The sequence below is a fragment of the Bufo bufo genome, chromosome 4, assembly GCF_905171765.1.
Source record: "Bufo bufo chromosome 4, aBufBuf1.1, whole genome shotgun sequence".
Classification (NCBI taxonomy): Eukaryota; Metazoa; Chordata; class Amphibia; order Anura; family Bufonidae; genus Bufo; species Bufo bufo.
In genome coordinates this window covers 302880257-302901040 of record NC_053392.1, presented here as the reverse complement: position 1 = coordinate 302901040, position 20784 = coordinate 302880257, and the positions used below count along the sequence as shown (strand labels likewise).

The following is a 20784-nucleotide window of genomic DNA, read 5'->3' as shown; positions in this document are numbered from 1 at the left end:
GGGCCCATATTCCAAAGAGCACCTTTCGGATTTCACAGGTCATTTTTTACTGAATTTGATTTCAAACTCCTTACCACACATTTGGGCCCCTAGAATGCCAGGGCAGTATAACTACCCCACAAGTGACCCCATTTTGGAAAGAAGAGACCCCAAGGTATTCGCTGATGGGCATAGTGAGTTCATAGAACTTTTTATTTTTTGTCACAAGTTAGTGGAATATGAGACTTTGTAAGAAAAAAAAAAAAAAAAAAATCATCAGCATTTTCCGCTAACTTGTGACAAAAAATAAAAAGTTCTATGAACTCACTATGCCCATCAGCGAATACCTTAGGGTGTGTACTTTCAGAAATGGGGTCATTTGTGGGGTGTTTGTACTGTCTGGGCATTGTAGAACCTCAGGAAACATGACAGGTGCTCAGAAAGTCAGAGCGGCTTCAAAAAGCGGAAATTCACATTTTTGTACCATAGTTTGTAAACGCTATAACTTTTACCCAAACCATTTTTTTTTTTACCCAAACATTTTTTTTTTATCAAAGACATGTAGAACTATAAATTTAGAGCAAAATTTCTATATGGATGTCGTTTTTTTTGCAAAATTTTACAACTGAAAGTGAAAAAATGTCATTTTTTTTGCAAAAAAATCGTTAAATTTCGATTAATAACAAAAAAAGTAAAAATGTCAGCAGCAATGAAATACCACCAAATGAAAGCTCTATTAGTGAGAAGAAAAGGAGGTAAAATTCATTTGGGTGGTAAGTTGCATGACCGAGCAATAAACGGTGAAAGTAGTGTAGGTCAGAAGTGTAAAAAGTGGCCTGGTCTTTCAGGGTGTTTAAGCACTGGGGGCTGAGGTGGTTAAGGGGGACACGTTTCGTAGCCTGTCGGAAGTTCTCACATTCTCACCATTCAGAGTCCTTCCCAGCCTGGTGATCAAGGCGGCGATGTACTTGGCGTTTTACGGGTTTTTAAGACCAGGTGAAGTGACACAGGCCAGACAAGGGGCGGTGGCTCTCCGCAAGGGAGATTTAGTCAGGATGGGCAGTAACTCATTTGCAGTTGCCTCACAACAAAACAAGGCAGGTAGGTCCCGGCCATGTAGTTAAGTTCTTCCAGACCACAAACGCATGGTGTCCAGTGACAGTCTTGGACAACCTCTTGCTGGCCCTTAGTCTTCACAGCCCCACCGACCCATTACTTCCATTCCCTGTTGGTCCACTGACGTCCAGCCAGTTCATCAAACATATTCGCATCCTGTTGACCAGTGTAGGATTGAATCCGGCTCAATTCTCGGGGCATTCTTTCCGCATCGGTGCGGCATCCGCAGCGTCCAAGCATGGAGTCCCTGTGCATATCATTAAACACTTGGGGCGCTGGCGCTCGGGGTGCTTTGTACGGTATATCCCGGAGCCACAAGCGGAGCTGGTCCAAGCATTCAGTACATTGGCAAAGTAGCACCTAGCACCTCAGGCCTATCCTTCCCTCACTGGTGGGTTTTGCCCCCTTTTTCAGGCATACCGACCTAGTGAGGCCAAGGCACACCTCAGGCCAATTAGGTAGGGGGGTGGTGGTTGGGCATCTTCCACTCGTTTAGGTCCTGACCACAAGTGTTAAGGCTGGCCGCAGGCTAGCCTGGATTTGTGGGAGGGGCCGGTACCTGTCTTAAGCAGTCTGGCTCTCCCAGGCAGCCTGGATTTGTGGGAGGGGCCGGTACCTGTCTTAAGCAGTCTGGCTCTCCCAGGCAGCACGTCGGCATTCGGACGTCCCCTGCCCACCCATTCCCATTCTTCATTCAGTCATTCAACCATCACATTCAGGGTATGCCCCCTTTTTCAGGCATACCGACCTAGTGAGGCCAAGGCACACCTCAGGCCAATTAGGTAGGGGGGTGGTGGTTGGGCATCTTCCACTGGTTTAGGTCCTGACCACAAAAGTTATAGCGTTTACAAACTATGGTACAAAAATGTGAATTTCCGCTTTTTGAAGCAGCTCTGACTTTCTGAGCACCTGTCATGTTTCCTGAGGTTCTACAATGGTCAGACAGTACAAACACCCCACAAATGACCCCATTTCGGAAAGTAGACACCCTAAGGTATTCGCTGATGGGCATAGTGAGTTCATAGAACTTTTTATTTTTTGTCACAAGTTAGCGGAAAATGATGATTTTTTTTTTTTTGTGTGACACTTTTTTGCAGCCTAGGTGGGCAAAGGGGCCCACATTCCAAAGAGCACCTTTAGGATTTCACAGGTCATTTTTTACACATTTTGATTTCAAACTACTCTACCACACATAGGGCCCCTAGAATGCCAGGGCAGTATAACCTACCCCACAAGTGACCCCATTTGGAAAGAAGACACCCCAAGGTATTCGTGAGGGGCATGGCGAGTTCCTAGAATTTTTTATTTTTTGTCACAAGTTAGCGGAAAATGATGATTTTTTTAAATTTATTTTTTTTCTTACAAAGTCTCATATTCCACTAACTTGTGACAAAAAATAAAAACTTCCATGAACTCACTATGCCCATCACGAAATACCTGGGGTTGTCTTCTTTCCAAAATGGGGTCACTTGTGGGGTAGTTATACTGCCCTGGCATTTTAGGGGCCCGAATGCGTGAGAAGTAGTTTGAAATCAAAATCTGTAAAAAATGGCCGGTGAAATCCGAAAGGTGCTCTTTGGAATGTGGGCCCCTTTGCCCACCTAGGCTGCAAAAAAGTGTCACACATGTGGTATCGCCGTACTCAGGAGAAGTTGGGCAATGTGTTTTGGGGTGTCTTTTTACATATACTCATGCTGGGTGAGAAATATCTCGGCAAAAGACAACTTTTCCCATTTTTTATACAAAGTTGGCATTTGACCAAGATATTTATCTCACCCAGCATGGGTATATGTAAAATGACACCCCAAAACACATTGCCCTACTTCTCCTGAGTACGGCGATAACAGATGTGTGACACTATTTTGCAGCCTAGATGCGCAAAGGGGCCCACATTCCTTTTATGAGGGCATTTTTAGACATTTGGATCCCAGACTTCTGTCTCACGCTTTAGGGCCCCTAAAATGCCAGGGCAGTATAAATACCCCACATGTGACCCCATTTTGGAAAGAAGACACCCCAAGGTATTCAATGAGGGGCATGGAGAGTTCTAGAAAAAATATTTTTGGCACAAGTTAGCGGAAATTGAAAGTCTCCCTTTCCGCTAACTTGGGACAAAAATTTCAATCTTTCATGGACTCAATATGCCCCTCACGGAATACCTTGGGGTGTCTTCTTTCCGAAATGGGGTCACATGTGGGGTATTTATACTGCCCTGGCATTCCAGGGGCCCTAAAGCATGAGAAGAAGTCTGGAATATAAATGTCTAAAAAATTTTTACGCATTTGGATTCCATGAGGGGCTGGTGAGTTCATGTGAGATTAATTTTTTGACACAAGTTAGTGGAAATATGAGACTTTGTAAGAAAAAAATAATAATTTCCGCTAACTTGGGGCCAAAAAAAATGTCTGAATGGAGCCTTACAGGGGGGTGATCAATGACAGGGGGGTGATCAATGACAAGGGGGTGATCAGGGAGTCTATATGGGGTGATCACCCCCCTGTCATTGATCACCCCCCTATAAGGCTCCATTCAGATGTCCGTATGTGTTTTGCGGATCCGATCCATGTATCCGTGGATCCGTAAAAAACATACGGACGCCTGAATGGAGCCTTACAGGGGGGTGATCAATGACAGGGGGTTGATCAATGACAGGGGGGTAATCAGGGAGTCTATATGTTGTGATCACCCCCCTGTAAGGCTCTAGTCAGACGTCTGTATGTGTTTTGCGGATCCGATCCATGTATCCGTGGATCCGTAAAAAACATACGGACGTCTGAATGGAGCCTTACAGGGGGGTATCAATGACAGGGGGGTGATCAATGACAGGGGGTAATCAGGGAGTCTATATGTTGTGATCACCCCCCTGTAAGGCTCTAGTCAGACGTCTGTATGTGTTTTGCGGATCCGATCCGTGGATCCGTAAAAAACATACGGACGTCTGAATGGAGCCTTACAGGGGGGGTGATCCATGGACAGGGGGGGTGATCAGGGAGTCTATATGGGGTGATCACCCCCTGTCATTGATCACCCCCCCCTGTAAGGCTCCATTCAGACGTCCGTATGTGTTTTGCGGATCCGATCCATGTATCCGTGGATCCGTAAAAAACATACGGACGTCTGAATGGAGCCTTACAGGGGGGGTGATCAATGACAGGGGGGTGATCAATGACTATGGGGTGATCAGGGGTTAATAAGGGGTTAATAAGTGACAGGGGGGGGGGGGGGAGTGTAGTGGTGTTTGGTGCCACTTATTACTGAGCTGCCTGTGTCCTCTGGTGGTCGATCCAAACAAAAGGGACCACCAGAGGGCCAGGTAGCAGGTATATTAGACGCTGTTATCAAAACAGAGTCTAATATACCTGTTAGGGGTTAAAAAAAACGCATCTCCAGCCTGCCAGCGAACCATCGCCGCTGGCAGGTTGGAGATCCACTCGCTTACCTTCCGATCCTGTGTGCGCGCGTTCACAGGAAATCTCGCGTCTCGCGAGATGACGCATATATGCGTGACTGTGCGCAGGGCTGCCGCCTCCGGAACGCGATCCTGCGTTAGGCGGTCCGGAGGCGGTTAAATTACTACATAATCTTGGGAACAGTTCATCAGAGGACCCCAGAGAACCCCGGAGAACCTGGTATATCTAGCAACCTTCTGAATGATCACATTCAACAATGTAGTGTAATCAAATGTTCTTACCCGGACATTCCTTTGCTTGTAACAAAACTACATATGGAGTTACATGTTCATTAAGAACATCCGAGAGCATGTTGAAGGTTAGATCATGGTCAGTGACATTGACACCTGAGAAGATGAACACAAGTGATGTTACTCAGAACATAGTCTATGACCTGTACATTTTGCTTTCAGCTAAATCCACTGATGTCTTATAGAAAGGTGACTGCATCCGGATGAGGAGGTGGAATATGAAAAGAGCAGTAGTCAGGCATGTGTGTTAAAGGGGTTGTCCCAACGAAAAATATTTAACAGTTTTCAAACCAGCACCTGGATCTGATTACTTTTAGGCTACTTTCACCCGACTATAGGACTATAATGGGGGAGGTGCGGAGTTCCGGCGGAGGCACAGCAGCGCACGGCGAGAGGCTGCCGAAATAAATGTCGGACATGTCGTAGTTTTATTCCGGCAGCCTCTCGCCATGCGCTGCCACCGGATCTCTGCCCCCATATAGTCAATGGGGACGGAGCAGCAGTCCGCGGGCACATGGTCACTAGCGGCAGGCCGGATCCGACAGGCTGTTCACCCGACGGAACAGCCTGTCGGGGGTCCGTGCCGCTAGTGTGAAAGTAGCCTTATAATTGCATGTAATTAAACATTTTGTATAGCCACTGAGTTAATCAATAAAATGTACCTGTATAGTGCCACTTAATTTCTGATTTCTTTGTCCTGCTCACTGAGATGGCCGCACATGCTCAGTTTCATCTTTCAACTGCCTCCTGAGCTGTGATAGGGAGAGCTGAGACACGCCCCCTGAGCTGCAGCAGAAAAGCCACTCCCCTTGAGCTGTCAGCTTGATATAAATCTAACAGAGCAATGACTGGGGAGATCTCTGGATCCATGTGAGGTACTGGGCTGGTTCTAGCTTTTTAGAAAGAGATTGTCCTGGACTATATGATCTCTGATTTTCATTTTTTACTTTATTCATAGGATAACCCCTTTAAGAAAATGGTTGAGTACTGCGCCATATAGGGTCCTCCTTATCACAGCCGTGTAGGTTAGAAGGAATATAGGACATCCATTCTAGTGACTAGTGGGATTCTGGAAAGTAAACATGTATCACCTATCCTGGTGACAAGTGGCATGCAACAGTTGTTTGGAGTAAATTATGAATCTATGGGTGAAGTAAGCCAATGTATAGCTATCTAGAGGCATATGTCAGGCAATCCTCCCAACACAGTGTGAACTGACCCTCACCTGTATAATGTCAGGAAATTACTGTATTCACAGTGTGTTCCAATTAACAGAGCTATTAGATCTTACTGGCTCCTCTTCCATGCCTTATTTTCACAACAGGAAAATAAGAAGGCTTCCAACTTCTACAAGGAGATCCCCTAGAGCTGTGTTGGCTAACCTCCGGGACTCCAGCTGTGGTAAAACTACAACTCCCAAGATGCACACTTGCTTGGCTGTTCTCAGAACTCCATACAAATGAATAGAGCATGCTGGGAGTTGTAATTTCACCACAGCTGGAGTGCCGGAGGTCAGCCATCACGGCCCTAGAGTGTCTAAAAAGCAATCTAGGGTCCATTCAAACGTCCGTGGTGTATTGCGGATCCGCAATACACCCGGCCGGCACCCCCCATAGAACTGCCTATTCTTGTCCGCAATTGCTATGTTCTATTTTTTTGCGGAGCCGCGACCCGGAAGTTCAGATATTGCGGAACAGATGCAGACCCATTTGTGGACGTGTGAATGGACCGTTATATATATAAAAAAAAAAAAAACATGCAGAGGCTAGACATACCAAGTAGGAGGGCAGCAGTAGGGATTTCACTGGACCTCACCCGGCAATTCCAGTCATTTTTTCTGTCCTGAAAATCTGAGTGAGATTTCTTCAAAAAGCTTATGAGATTGTCAAAAAGCTTCTTGTTCAGCTCCTCCTGCAATTGCTGAAACACACAATGAATGCTCGAGTGGGAGGCTGTTTTGTGCTTTCTTTTTTTACTGTCTGCAGTCTGACATTTTCTTAATCATTGGTAAGAGAAAAGTTATACAATCCTTATGCCCAAGATCTCTGCTTTCTGCCAGTATGCATTAACATTCCCCTTTCTGCCTGTGGATGTAAGTAGAAGTTATCCAATTCTCTGACAGCATGCAGAGATCCTGAAAATGGTTACAGTGGGTTACAAAGTTCCAGAACATTTATTTCATTTCTAAAAATAATGATTAAAAGGTTTCTCCTGGCTTTTACTAGTGATGGTCTACCGTGGGCGTCAGACTCTGGACACTTCCACTGATCTGCTGACTCTTAATGGTTTACACTGCTGTCGTTTTAGCACTGGTGGTGCAGGATATTGTAACCATTCACGCTGGAACAGAGCTGTGATAGCCTGCACAGGCGCATACCAATATTAGGACCAGTGTAACCAATGAATGGGCTCCAGTGCTTGCCCAATCAAACTGCTGATTGGTGGGGGATTCATTTCCCCACTTATTTCATTTTGATGGCCCAAGGATAGGCCATCACTTTTAAAAGCTTGGGTAAACCATTTAAAGGGGTCCACCAGCTTTTTAACAAATTTTGCCTGCCCCCATGATAATAGGGAGACTCGTTCCCATCGCGGGCTGGTATTGGCTGACCCCGCCACCCCCTTCCCCAGACACGATGTTTCCATCCGCGCGATGGGGAGATGCAGCGGCAGCCGTGCGGGCATCAGAAGCAATGCAGATGCCAGGCAGCAAGGCAAGTACAACCTCTGTGAGGGGCCCGAGCATATGGGGGGGCATTATAGATCGTGGATAACCCTTTTAAGCTTTGTTTTTAAATAAAATGATAAAGTCTGTAGTGTGTCACGAAAGCTCCAATCACCATCATTTGCACTGAAGAGGATTTGTCATGGTCATAGACTTCTTAAAATAAGGGTATCTGCTATGTCCGCACAGTATGGGTCCATTCACACGTTCGCAATTCTGTTCCGCAAAACACATACGAATGTGTGAATGGACCCTAAAAGACAGTGGTGTAAAATAATACAGACAGAAGCCAGCACGAAATATATGTAATATGCTAAACAGTTGACAAAGATCACATGGCTGCATCCACAGGACTATAATTGTTGGAAAATGTGATTTTGTGAAACTCACCTGTAAAATCAGTTTCTCAATTGATTAATTGGGGGACACAGACCATGGGTATAGCTGCTTGCTGCCACTAGGAGGCGACACTAGGCTGAAAACTGTTAGCTCCTCCCCCGCCAGCTATACCCCCTCCGGCCAGGAGAGAGCTCTCCGTTTGTGCAAAAGCAGTAGGAGAAGCAGAAGGATATTACAACAACAACAAACGCACACGGTCAACGGACCCAAACCGGGGTGGGTGCTGTGTCCCCCAATGAATCAAGCGAGAAACAGATTTTACAGGTGAGTTTCACAAAATCTCGTTTTCTCGCTTATATCATTGGGGGACACAGACCATGGGACGTCCCAAAGCAGTCCCTGGGGAGGGAACACTAAACAGAGTGAAGAAGGTAGAGAACCTCGTGACAGTCATCACACTGCGGCCTGCAAGACCAGGCGGCCCAGAGCAGCATCCACAGATGCGAGAGTGTGAACCCTGTAAAACTACGTAAAAGTGTGGAGGGAAGACCAGGTCGCGGCTTTACACAACTGAGCCGCCGACGCCTGGCGGAAGTGAGCCCAGGAGGACCCAAGTGCCCTAGTAGAGTGGGCCGTCATCCCAGGAGGGGGCATCCTGTCCCGAACGCGGTAACATTCCAAAATAGTGGAGCGAATCCACCGGGAGATCGTCACCTTCGAAGCTGCCAATCCCTTCCTAGAACCCTCCGGAAGGACGAGCAAGGCATCCGTGCGCCGAAAGGGGGCCACGGCCGAAAGGTAAATCCGCAGAGCCCGCACCACATCCAAACAGTGTAACGACACCTCTCTCGGATGGGAGGGCCCAGGACAAAGGACAGCAGGACAATGTCCTCATTGACGTGAAAAGCCGACACTACCTTGGGTAAGAAAGAAGGGCCCGGACGGAGGACCACCTTGTCCTGATGAAAGACTAGGAATGGTTCACGGCATGACAGAGCTGCCAGCTCTGAAACTCTTCGTATGGATGTGATGGCCACCAGGAAGGCCACTTTCCAGGACAGCATGCGAAAACGGCGCACTCAAAGGTAACGGTTTACCATCTTGAGGTCCAACACCGGGCGGACCGATCCTTCCTTCTTGGGCACAATGAAGAGGTTGGAGTAAAAACCGGAAAACCGCTCCTTCGCCGGAACAGGGGAGATAACTCCCCTGACCAGCAGATCGTGAACCGCCTGAAAGAAGGCCCCTGGCCGAGCTGGCTCCCTGGGGGGACGAGACAGAAAAAAACGGTTTGGAGGCATGGATTTAAACTCCAACTTGTAGCCCGAAGTGACCACCTCGAACGCCCAGGCGTCTGAGATGTGGGCCTGGCAAACCTCCTGAAAATGAAGGAGCCGACCCCCCACCCAGGAAGGTGGGGGCGCACCTTCATGCCCGGGGACTGCTTGCCAGAGGAAGAGCGCTGAGGCTGCACTCAGGAACGCCAGGCGGGCTGTGGCTTGAACGAAGGCTTCCGCCTTTGCTCCTGGGTAGACTGCCTCGCGGTCGAGGGAGCCGCCGGGCGGGTGCCCGTGAGGCTGCGAAAGGACTGGCGTTGCATGGAAGGACGCGGTCGAGAAGAACGCTTGGGATTGGGCTGCGGAAGATGGGTGCTTTTGCCACCCGTGGCCTGAAAAATGATTTCGGCAAGTTTGGGCCCAAAAAGACGAGAACCAGCGAAAGGAAGAGATAGAAGGAAGCGCTTGGAAGAAGAATCGGCCTGCCAGGCCTTTAGCCAGAGTTCCTGCCGAATGGAGACGGCAAAGGCAGAGGACCGAGCAACCATGGAACCCGCCTCCAGAGCCGCCTCGCAAAGGTACTTCCCTGCCTGGGATATCTGGATCGCCAGAGCCTGGAGTTCTGTGCGGGAAAGGTCCGAGTCTAAGTCCTGATGTAAGTGCAGGGCCCATTCAGAAACCGCCTTAGCGAAAATGGGATGGTGTGCCGAACCGGTGGCTGAAAAGACCGACTTCGCAAGCGATTCAACCCGTCGGTTCACTGGGTTCTGCAGAGAGGAGCCGTCCGCAACCGTAATAGTGGTATTCTTGGTCAGGCGAGCCACCGGCGGGTCCACCTTTGGAGGGGAAGACCACTTACCCACCCAATCCGGGGGGAAAGGATAAAGAAGATCCAGCCACTTGGGGATCAGGAAACAAGAACCTGTCTGTTCCCACGCTTTAGTGGTGAGAACGGAAAAGGCGTCGTGGACCGGGAACGTTTTGGGAGTCTGCTTGGTACGCAGGAAAGAAACTCCCTGGTGAATGGAGGAGGGGCCCTCCTCTTGAAGTTGGAAGGTGTCCCGGATTGCCGAGACCAGACTGTCCACTAAGGCAGCCATCTGGGACGAGCGGTCCGGATCCGACTCTGCGAGTTCCCCCTCGGACGAAGGGTCCCCAACCAACGAGGACGCCTTGGACACCGAACCGGGGGAGGAGGAGGTGAAGGCGATGCATCCGAGGAGGAGAGGCGTTCCTGTCTGGGACGCTTGCTGGGGTGTCTGCTCCTGGATGGTACGCCCTGAGAGAGAGCAGGTTGCGCAGGTGACGACGAGTCTACCAAGCGACCCATTAAGGAAAGGGTGGATTGGGAGATCTTGGATAGGTCAGTCACCGCCCGGAACAGGGATTTGGCCCATTCCAGTTCCATACTTCCAGCAGTAGGGTGCACGTCAGTGGACTGCGACTGAGGTGGCACGCCCTGGGTGGCCTGGCATGAGGCACAGAGGGGGTACGCCTGACCCCTAGGAAACTTCACATTACAGGAAGTGCAGGCATAATGGGTAACCCTACAGGGGACCTGGGGCGCGGGATCCGCTGGGTCGACATGACAGGTGTCTGGGAGTCAGACAGGCTACAGAGGAGGGGAGCAGTGCTGGTCCTACCAGAGTGGAGCAGAGTTAACCCTTGCCTGACGTGTCCCAGGAGCAGGATTCAGCGAGTTGAGGTGGTCTGCGGCGAGCTGGACAGTCTGGAGAGGAGGGAGCAGACCCAAGAAGATGTCCCTCTCAGGCTGGGAACCGCATGCACAATCGGGCAGGCAGGAAGGGAAGCGCGGCGGGAAGGGTAGGCTCCGCCCCCCCCTCCAGCCGCCTGGCGGAAGAACGGACCGACAGTGCAAAGCCACGCCCTTCTTCCCCCCCCCCCGCGCGCTGCCGGGATCCCGGGAGAAAGAAGGGGTCCTGGCCAAGTAAGAATATATAAACATATATAGATCTCTCCCAGGAAACTGCGGACCAGAAAAAGAGGGGGGAGGGCGGCGGCATTCGCGCAGCGCCGCCGCCCGTGAATCGCTGAGGCCGGTGGGGAAACCGCCGCACGTGCGGAGTTAACCCCCGCAACCCTGTGCCGGCGGTGTCGTGCAGACAGGTCCCCTCATGGAGAATCTCCATGCCCTAATAGAGAGTCCAGCCCCTGGATGGCGTCCACCTGATCGGAAGGAAGGACTTTGACACACACAACACAGACAGATATACTCACCTGCCTTCATCTGTGTTCTTCACCCTTCTGACATGGACCAGCAGAGCCACCTCTTCAGTCCCTAGTACAAGTGACAGGGACCGGGTTGAAGGGCAGGAACAGGTGGCCTCATGGCTGGGGGCAGCAGGAAGGTCAAGCCCTCCTGGTCCACTTTGTCTTCTTGTGGGAGGCAGAGCGGCCAAAATGGTGGCATTTAAAACTACAACTTGTCCTGCAAAAAACGAGCCCTTATATGACTACATGCTGTGAAAAATAAATGGAATGCCACTAAGAAAAAAAATACTTGGTCATTAAGGCCCCAAATAAATGCAGGGGGAAGGGGCTAATGTAGTTGGAACAGACTATTTTGGACCTTGATTACCTTCAGGAACAATGCAGTGTGCGTACATTTTCTTGTATCTCGTAGTCTTGATGACAAATATTGCCATTCCTACTTTAGCACTGTTGCCTTAAGGCCCCATTACACTGCCTGGGCTGAGCATTCATACAAACGCTCGTTAGCGATAATCGGCCCCTTTAAAGGTGCTGATTGCCCAAAGAAATAGTGAAACGCTTGTTCATCGGGTAATAGATCATTGGTGCGGTCACCTAACATCATTTGTGGGCAGCAGAACGTGCCGTCTAAACAGCACTCTGCTGCCGGCAAACAACGGGGGAGAATTATCATGAGGGGAATATTTGTAGTCCGTTTTGCTTAAGTCTGCGTTGGAGTACTTTATGCCACATATATCAAATGTCACAGATTGTTTGATAAATGTGTCTTCTCCTTAAACCTAGCACTTCTGTCTAGAGAAGCTCCCCCACCCTCTTGGAGTGACATTGAGACAATGTCACAATGATAAATTTAGAGTGAAACTCATTAACATAGCTGGTAGCAGCCGCATCCTCCTATCCTAAAGACGCCCCCTCCGCATGCTGATTGACAGGGCCAGCGGACGGGATCTTTCTCTGCTGGCCCTGTTTGCATTCAAAATCTGGCGCCTGCGCCGTACCTGTCCTCAGTCGGCGCAGGCGCACTGAGAGGAGGACGCTCGCTCGGTGGCTCCTTTCTCAATGCACCTGCGCCGGGTGTAGATGTGACATCATCGGCGCAGGCGCATTAAGGATGGAGCGACCGAGCGAGCGTCCGCCTCTCAGTGCGCCTGCGCCGACTGAAGACAGGTAAGGCGCAGGCGCCAGATTTTGAATGCAAACAGGGCCAGCAGAGAAAGATCCCGTCCACTGGCCCTGTCAATCAGCATGCGGAGGGGGCGTCTTTAGGATAGGAGGATGCGGCTGCTACCAGCAAGTAGCCACCCTACTTGCTGGTAGCAAGGTAATTTGCATATTTTAAAAGTAAGTTTTTAACAGAATCTGCTGAACCAAAATGATTAATTACAGTATGTATGGATAAATTGCAGTATAGGGATTAGAAGTAACCAAAAAAAAAAAAATGTTTAGTGGGGTGACAGAAGCACTTTAACGGCATATTATTTATCGCTTTATATTTTAATCATGTCATAATAAAATTATATATTTTTATATACGGTACTATGAGCTCCGTTTCTTTGTTTTTTCGCTTGTTTCACTCGGGAGCTAGTACAGAGTCACATTTACGGGGTGGACACTGTTTTCCACTTTTTACCAATTGGCCACCTCTGGTCTTTATTGTTTTTTCGCTGCATGTAATAGCAGAGGTCACCTCCACTGACAAGCAGGCGATTGTCGGGAAGAAACGCTTCATTCCCATTAATCAGGTGCCCCATCAAGCAGTGTTAAGGGGCCTTTAGAATGGCGTGCATTATGTAAATTAAACAATCACTGATTCTCTCAGATAAGGTTAGCGTAACAATTATAGTATAAGAAAAGTATGTCAAGAAGACATCTACTAAACCGTCAACATCTATATATACAGTACAGACCAAAAGTTTGGACACACCTTCTCATTCAAAGAGTTTTCTTTATTTTCATGACTATGAAAATTGTAGATTCACACTGAAGGCATCAAAACTATGAATTAACACATGTGGAATTATATACATAACAAACAAGTGTGAAACAACTGAAAATATGTCATATTCTAGGTTCTTCAAAGTAGCCACCTTTTGCTTTGATTACTGCTTTGCACACTCTTGGCATTCTCTTTATGAGCTTCAAGAGGTAGTCCCCTGAAATGGTTTTCACTTCACAGGTGTGCCCTGTCAGGTTTAATAAGTGGGATTTATTGCCTTATAAATGGGGTTGGGACCATCAGTGGTGTTGAGGAGAAGTCAGGTGGATACACAGCCGAAAGTCCTACTGAATAGACTGTTAGAATTGGTATTATGGCAAGAAAAAAGCAGCTAAGTAAAGAAAAACGAGTGGCCATCATTACTTTAAGAAATGAAGGTCAGTCAGTCAGCCGAAAAATTGGGAAAACTTTGAAAGTAAGGGCTATTTGACAATGAAGGAGAGTGATGGGGTGCTGCGCCAGATGACCTGGCCTCCACAGTCACCGGACCTGAACCCAATCGAGATGGTTTGGGGTGAGCTGGACCGCAGAGTGAAGGCAAAAGGGCCAACAAGTGCTAAGCATCTCTGGGAACTCCTTCAAGACTGTTGGAAGACCATTTCAGGGGACTACCTCTTGAAGCTCATCAAGAGAATGCCAAGAGTGTGCAAAGCAGTAATCAAAGCAAAAGGTGGCTACTTTGAAGAACCTAGAATATGACATATTTTCAGTTGTTTCACACTTGTTTGTTCTGAATACAGGGAGTGCAGAATTATTAGGCAAGTTGTATTTTTGAGGATTAATTTTATTATTGAACAACAACCATGTTCTCAATGAACCCAAAAAACTCATTAATATCAAAGCTGAATATTTTTGGAAGTAGTTTTTAGTTTGTTTTTAGTTTTAGCTATTTAGGGGGGATATCTGTGTGTGCAGGTGACTATTACTGTGCATAATTATTAGCAACTTAACAAAAAACAATATATACCCATTTCAATTATTTATTTTTACCAGTGAAACCAATATAACATCTCAACATTCACAAATATACATTTCTGACATTCAAAAACAAAACAAAAACAAATCAGTGACCAATATAGCCACCTTTCTTTGCAAGGACACTCAAAAGCCTGCCATCCATGGATTCTGTCAGTGTTTTGATCTGTTCACCATCAACATTGCGTGCAGCAGCAACCACAGCCTCCCAGACACTGTTCAGAGATGTGTACTGTTTTCCCTCCTTGTAAATCTGACATTTGATGATGGACCACAGGTTCTCAATGGGGTTCAGATCAGGTGAACAAGGAGGCCATGTCATTAGATTTTCTTCTTTTATACCCTTTCTTGCCAGCCACGCTGTGGAGTACTTGGACGCGTGTGATGGAGCATTGTCCTGCATGAAAATCATGTTTTTTCTTGAAGGATGCAGACTTCTTCCTGTACCACTGCTTGAAGAAGCTGTCTTCCAGAAACTGGCAGTAGGACTGGGAGTTGAGGCTTGACTCCATCCTCAACCCGAAAAGGCCCCACAAGCTCATCTTTGATGATACCAGCCCAAACCAGTACTCCACCTCCACCTTGCTGGCGTCTGAGTCGGACTGGAGCTCTCTGCCCTTTACCAATCCAGCCACGGGCCCATCCATCTGGCCCATCAAGACTCACTCTCATTTCATCAGTCCATAAAACCTTAGAAAAAATCAGTCTTGAGATATTTCTTGCCCAGTCTTGACGTTTCAGCTTGTGTGTCCTTGTTCAGTGGTGGTCGTCTTTCAGCCTTTCTTACCTTGGCCATGTCTCTGAGTATTGCACACCTTGTGCTTTTGGGCACTCCAGTGATGTTGCAGCTCTGAAATATGGCCAAACTGGTGGCAAGTGACATCTTGGCAGCTGCACACGCTTGACTTTTCTCAGTTCATGGGCAGTTTATTTTGCGCCTTGGTTTGTCCACACGCTTCTTGCGACCCTGTTTGACTATTTTGAATGAAACCTTGATTGTTCGATGATCACGCTTCAGAAGCTTTGCAATTTTAAGAGTGCTGCATCCCTCTGCAAGATATCTCACTATTTTTGACTTTTCTGAGCCTGTCAAGTCCTTCTTTTGACCCATTTTGCCAAAGGAAAGGAAGTTGCCTAATAATTATGCACACCTAATATAGGGTGTTGATGTCATTAGACCACACCCCTTCTCATTACAGAGATGCACATCACCTAATATGCTTAATTGGTAGTAGGCTTTCGAGCCTATACAGCTTGGAGTAAGACAACATGCATAAAGAGGATGATGTGGTCAAAATACTCATTTGCCTAATAATTCTGCACGCAGTGTATAATTGCACATGTGTTAATTCATAGTTTTGATGCCTTCATAGTCATGAAAATAAAGAAAACTCTTTGAATGAGAAGGTGTGTCCAAACTTTTGGTCTGTACTGTATATATATATATATATATATATATATATATATATATATATATATAGATAGATAGAGAGAGAAGACAAGAATGCAACAGCACTCTGCAACCCAAATCAAGTACATAAATGCCATAATAATGATAAATGTTGTAATGCAAATCTTCATATAGTTAATTTGAGATTCTTAGCAAAGATATTTTGTACAAAATTATTTGGGCTCGTCTGCCAAACGTCAAGGCGATATCTGTAAGACGGGAACCTAACGGTAAAAACACTACCTGTAATGAGCCCTCACGGCCACTGTAAAATTCATGAAGTGTTGGTTCCACATGCATGCTGAGTCCACTCTGGCACCAGGTAAGGTACAGAGTGAGCTCAGCATGCATGTTGGTACCTGCATTCCCTGTAGCAGAGTGGACCCAGCATGCATGTGGAACCGACACTTCATGAATTTTACAGTGGCCATGAGGGCTCATTACAGGTAGTGTTTAGCGTTAGGTTCCCGTCTTACAGAGATCGCCTTGACGTTTGGCAGATGGGCCCAAATAATTTTGTACAAAATGCATTTGCTAAGAATCTCAAATTTACTATATAAGCATAGGATTTGCATTACAACATTTATCATTATTATGACATTTATGTACTTGATTTGGGTTGCAGAGTGCTGTTGCATTCTTGTCTTCTGTGTCTTTTTAGCCATGGCAACGTGTACCTGCACATTGGGATGTGCTGACTGACCCTGATATATATTGATATATATATAGTACCTCAAAGAAGTGAGTACACTCCTCACATTTTTGTAAATATTTTATCACATCTTTTCATGGGACAACACTGAAAATATTGACACTTTGGTCACAATTTGGCCCTTTTCACTTAGGGGTGTACTCACTTTTGTTGCCAGCAGTTTAGACATTAATGGCTGTGTGTTGAGTTATTTTGAGGGCACACCAAATTGACACTGTAATACAAGCTGTACACTGACTACCTGACATTGCATCAAAGTGACAGATCTTCAGTGTTGTCCCATGAAAAGATATAATAAAATATTTACAAAAATGTGAGAAGTGTACTCACTTTTGTAAGATACTGTGTGTATGTATATATATATATATATATATATATATATATATATATATATATACACACACTGCTCAAAAAAAATAAAGGGAACACTTAAACAACACAATGTAACTCCAAGTCAATCACACTTCTGTGAAATCAAACTGTCCACTTAGGAAGCAACACTGAGTGACAATCAATTTCACATGCTGTTGTGCAAATGGGATAGACAACAGGTGGAAATAATAGGCAATTAGCAAGACACCCCCCAATAAAGGAGTGGTTCTGCAGGTGGTAACTACAGACCACTTCTCAGTTCCTATGCTTCCTGGCTGATGTTTTGGTCACTTTTGAATGCTGGCGGTGCTTTCACTCTAGTGGTAGCATGAGACGGAGTCTACAACCCACACAAGTGGCTCAGGTAGTGCAGCTTATCCAGGATGTCACATCAATGCGAGCTGTGGCAAGAAGGTTTGCTGTGTCTGTCAGCGTAGTGTCCAGAGCATGGAGGCGCTACCAGGAGACAGGCCAGTACATCATGAGACGTGGAGGAGGCCGTAGGAGGGCAACAACCCAGCAGCAGGACCGCTACCTCCGCCTTTGTGCAAGGAGGAACAGGAGGAGCACTGCCAGAGCCCTGCAAAATGACCTCCAGCAGGCCACAAATGTGCATGTGTCTGCTCAAACAGTCAGAAACAGACTCCATGAGGGTGATATGAGGGCCCGACGTCCACAGGTGGAGGTTGTGCTTACAGCCCAACACCGTGCAGGACGTTTGGCAAATTCGCCACTGGCGCCCTGTGCTCTTCACAAATGAAAGCAGGTTCACACTGAGCACATGTGACAGAGTATGGAGACGCCGTGGAGAACATTCTGCTGCCTGCAACATCCTCCAGCATGACCGGTGTGGCATTGGGTCAGTAATGGTGTGGGGTGGCATTTCTTTGGAGGGCCGCACAGCCCTCCATGTGCTCGCCAAAGGTAGCCTGACTGCCATTAGGTGACGAGATGAGATCCTCAGACCCCTTGTGAGGCCATATGCTGGTGCAGTTGGCCCTGGGTTCCTCCTAATGCAAGACAATGCTAGACCTCATGTGGCTGAAGTGTGTCAGCAGTTCCTGCAAGACGAAGGCATTGATGCTATGGACTGGCCCGTCCGTTCCCCAGACCTGAATCCATTTGAGCACATCTGGGACATCATGTCTCGCTCTATCCACCAACGTCACGTTGCACCACAGACTGTCCAGGAGTTGGCAGATGCTTTAGTCTAGGTCTGGGAGGAGATCCCTCAGGAGACCGTCCGCCACCTCATCAGGAGCATGCACAGGCGTTGTAGGGAGGTCATACAGGCACGTGGAGGCCACACACACTACTGAGCCTCATTTTGACTTGTTTTAAGGACATTACATCAAAGTTGGATCAGCCTGTAGTGTGTTTTTCCACTTTAATTTTGAGTGTGACTCCAAATCCAGACCTCCATGGGTTAAAAAATTTGATTTCCATTTTTTTATTTTTGTGTGATTTAGTCGTCAGCACATTCAACTATGTAAAGAACAAAGTATTTCAGAAAAATATTTAATTAATTCAGATCTAGGATGTGTTATTTTTGTGTTCCCTTTATTTTTTTGAGCAGTGTATATATTTATTATATTCATTTACATAGCGCTGACATATTCCGCAGCGCTTTACAGACATTAACATCACGCTGTCCTAAATGGGGCTCACAATCTACGGTCCCTATAAGTATATCTTTGGAGTGTGGGAGGAAACCGAAGTACCCGGAGGAAACCCAAGCAAACATGGGAAGAACATACAAACTTCATGCAGATTTAGTCCTTGGTTGGATTCGAATCCCGGACCCCAGCGCTGCAAGGCAACACTGCCACTGACCTCTGTCTGAGATTTCATCTGCTGCCACAGGAACTGGCAGCTCTCAAAACGTATTCTGCCATCTTCAGAATTCTTAAGACTTTCAACAAAATAGTCAGCTGGAAATAAAGAGAGGTAATTGAGTTTTAAGACATGTATACATGACAAAGCTGTGGTCAATGTGATGTCTGTAGGAAATATTAACCTGCTACGTGTAGAAAACAACAATTGCTCTTCTTCACTCTACCCTGTGTGTAGTCTACACATGCAGTCATTTATCCCCCTCCTCTGACCCCCGATTCCTGCTAACCTATTGAGCATGGGATGGTCTATCCTCAGGAGAGGTCATGAATATCTGATTGGCGGGGGTCCGACATGGTGCTCCCCTGCTGATCAGCTTTTCTGCAGTAGATTCTGAGCCGGTACTACTACTACGTAGTGGACAGAGCCAGATACTGCAGCACTGAACTGACTGGGAGTAGAGCTGTAGTAACCAGCTCCATCCACTATACAAAGGACTGAACTGTGTAGTTCCAGTCCTGGAGCTACCACAGAATAGCTGATTGGCAATCAGACACTGATGGCCTATCCTGGGGATAAGAAGCCCTTATAAAATCCTGACCACTCCTTTAAAGAGCTTCTCTGGGAAAGAAAAAAAATTACTGAAAATACTGAAAAAAAAATGTTAATATGAATAAATTCCTAAACGCCTGTAATAATTTACAATGGTTCTTCAGTAGAGAAATTAAAATGGCAGCTGTCAGATTCCTTCACATGAAATCTGTCCTAATGACAGCAGAGAGCTCTCTGCTTTATCAGTCCTGTAAAACACTATATTATCTACACCTCGGAGCTCACCTCTCACCTCCTATTCACTGGAATGAAGGACCCGACACACTGTGCAGCTGTGCTGTTCAGCGTGCACAACACGGCCAGTTTGGGTGGGAGATGGCACTAAACCCTCCAGGCATCATACAGTTTCCTTATCAACTGTACCAACCACTGTTTCCTCTGTTATGCCATTTGATTTGCACTCTGACTCTCCAAATACATAGGGGGATTTATCAAACTGGTGTACAGTAGAACTGGCTTAGCTCTTAGCTGCCCAAAGCAACCAACCAGATTCTACCTTTCATTTTTCCCAGCTCCTTTCAGTCCACCTTAAACATTTGGACAGTCCAAGTATGGGTCATATGGAACAGTGGAAGAATGGATCATAGGCTGATAAACATATCTGGAAATTAACACCACTAGCAATTGCAGTGAGCCCCGGAGGAGACAGTGCAAAGGATGGGAGTGGCCCTAATAAAGTGTTGTGTCTCAGAGTACTCCCTCAGACTGTTGCTCCCTGGGTATCGGTGCAGTGGAAATGTAGTGTTGAAGAATGAGGCCAGAAGTAAACGTAGAACTTTTTATTAAGTGCAAAGTGTAAATTCAGGTACTTTCAATAGCAGCAATTTCCAAGTACAATTTTCTGGCACCAGTAAGGATTATGGAGGCAGGTTGGATGGCTGCAATTTAGCACTTGTATTGTGTTGGCCTATTAGTAGTCTGGGTGATAGGCGTCCCTCACCTCACAGCAGTGTCTTTTAATGCTGGTCGCAGCTGATTCTTCTCCAGTATCTGCTTAAGGACGTCTTTAGTTATTCTCTTTGGAGATTCCTTCTTAGGAGCAGGAGCTCAGCAGTGTGCTTCCTGTCCTTACGCAGGCTGCTCTGGAACGCCATCTCCTGGCAGGAAGCAGGACCAGCCTACTTCTACCAAGAGAGGAGGAACAAAGTGGTTAGTCCCGTTCCTTACCAACCACTCCTTATTGAAAGGAGTAAGTCCAAAATGCTCAAACCTTCTTTTTGTTGGGGGGACTGTCAAAGTGCCCCCACCGTGCACACACTGCAGTCCCTTGAAAAAGTATTCATACCACTCGAACTTTTCCACATTTTTTAACGTTATACCCACAAACTTAAATTTTATTTGAGATCTTATGTGATAGACCAACAAAAAGTATAAAGTATGTGTGAAGTGAAAAGAAAATGATACATGGTTTTCAAAATTTTTAATAAATAAAAATCTGGCAAGTGTGGTGTGCATTTGTATTCAGC

The 20784-nt window shown here is 46.8% G+C and overlaps 1 protein-coding gene across 3 annotated transcripts in view; it reads right to left on the bottom strand.

The window, feature by feature from the left end:
* Window positions 1-20784, bottom strand: part of ORC3 (origin recognition complex subunit 3) — a 105185-nt gene that overhangs the window by 51083 nt on the left and 33318 nt on the right. For all 3 annotated transcript variants that reach the window (XM_040428746.1, XM_040428747.1, XM_040428748.1), the window contains exons 4-6: window positions 18707-18804; window positions 6571-6715; window positions 4787-4891 (exon numbers count right to left, since the gene is read on the bottom strand). In XM_040428746.1, coding sequence (XP_040284680.1) covers window positions 4787-4891; window positions 6571-6715; window positions 18707-18804 — 348 coding nt within the window. The remainder of the gene's footprint in view (window positions 1-4786; window positions 4892-6570; window positions 6716-18706; window positions 18805-20784) is intronic.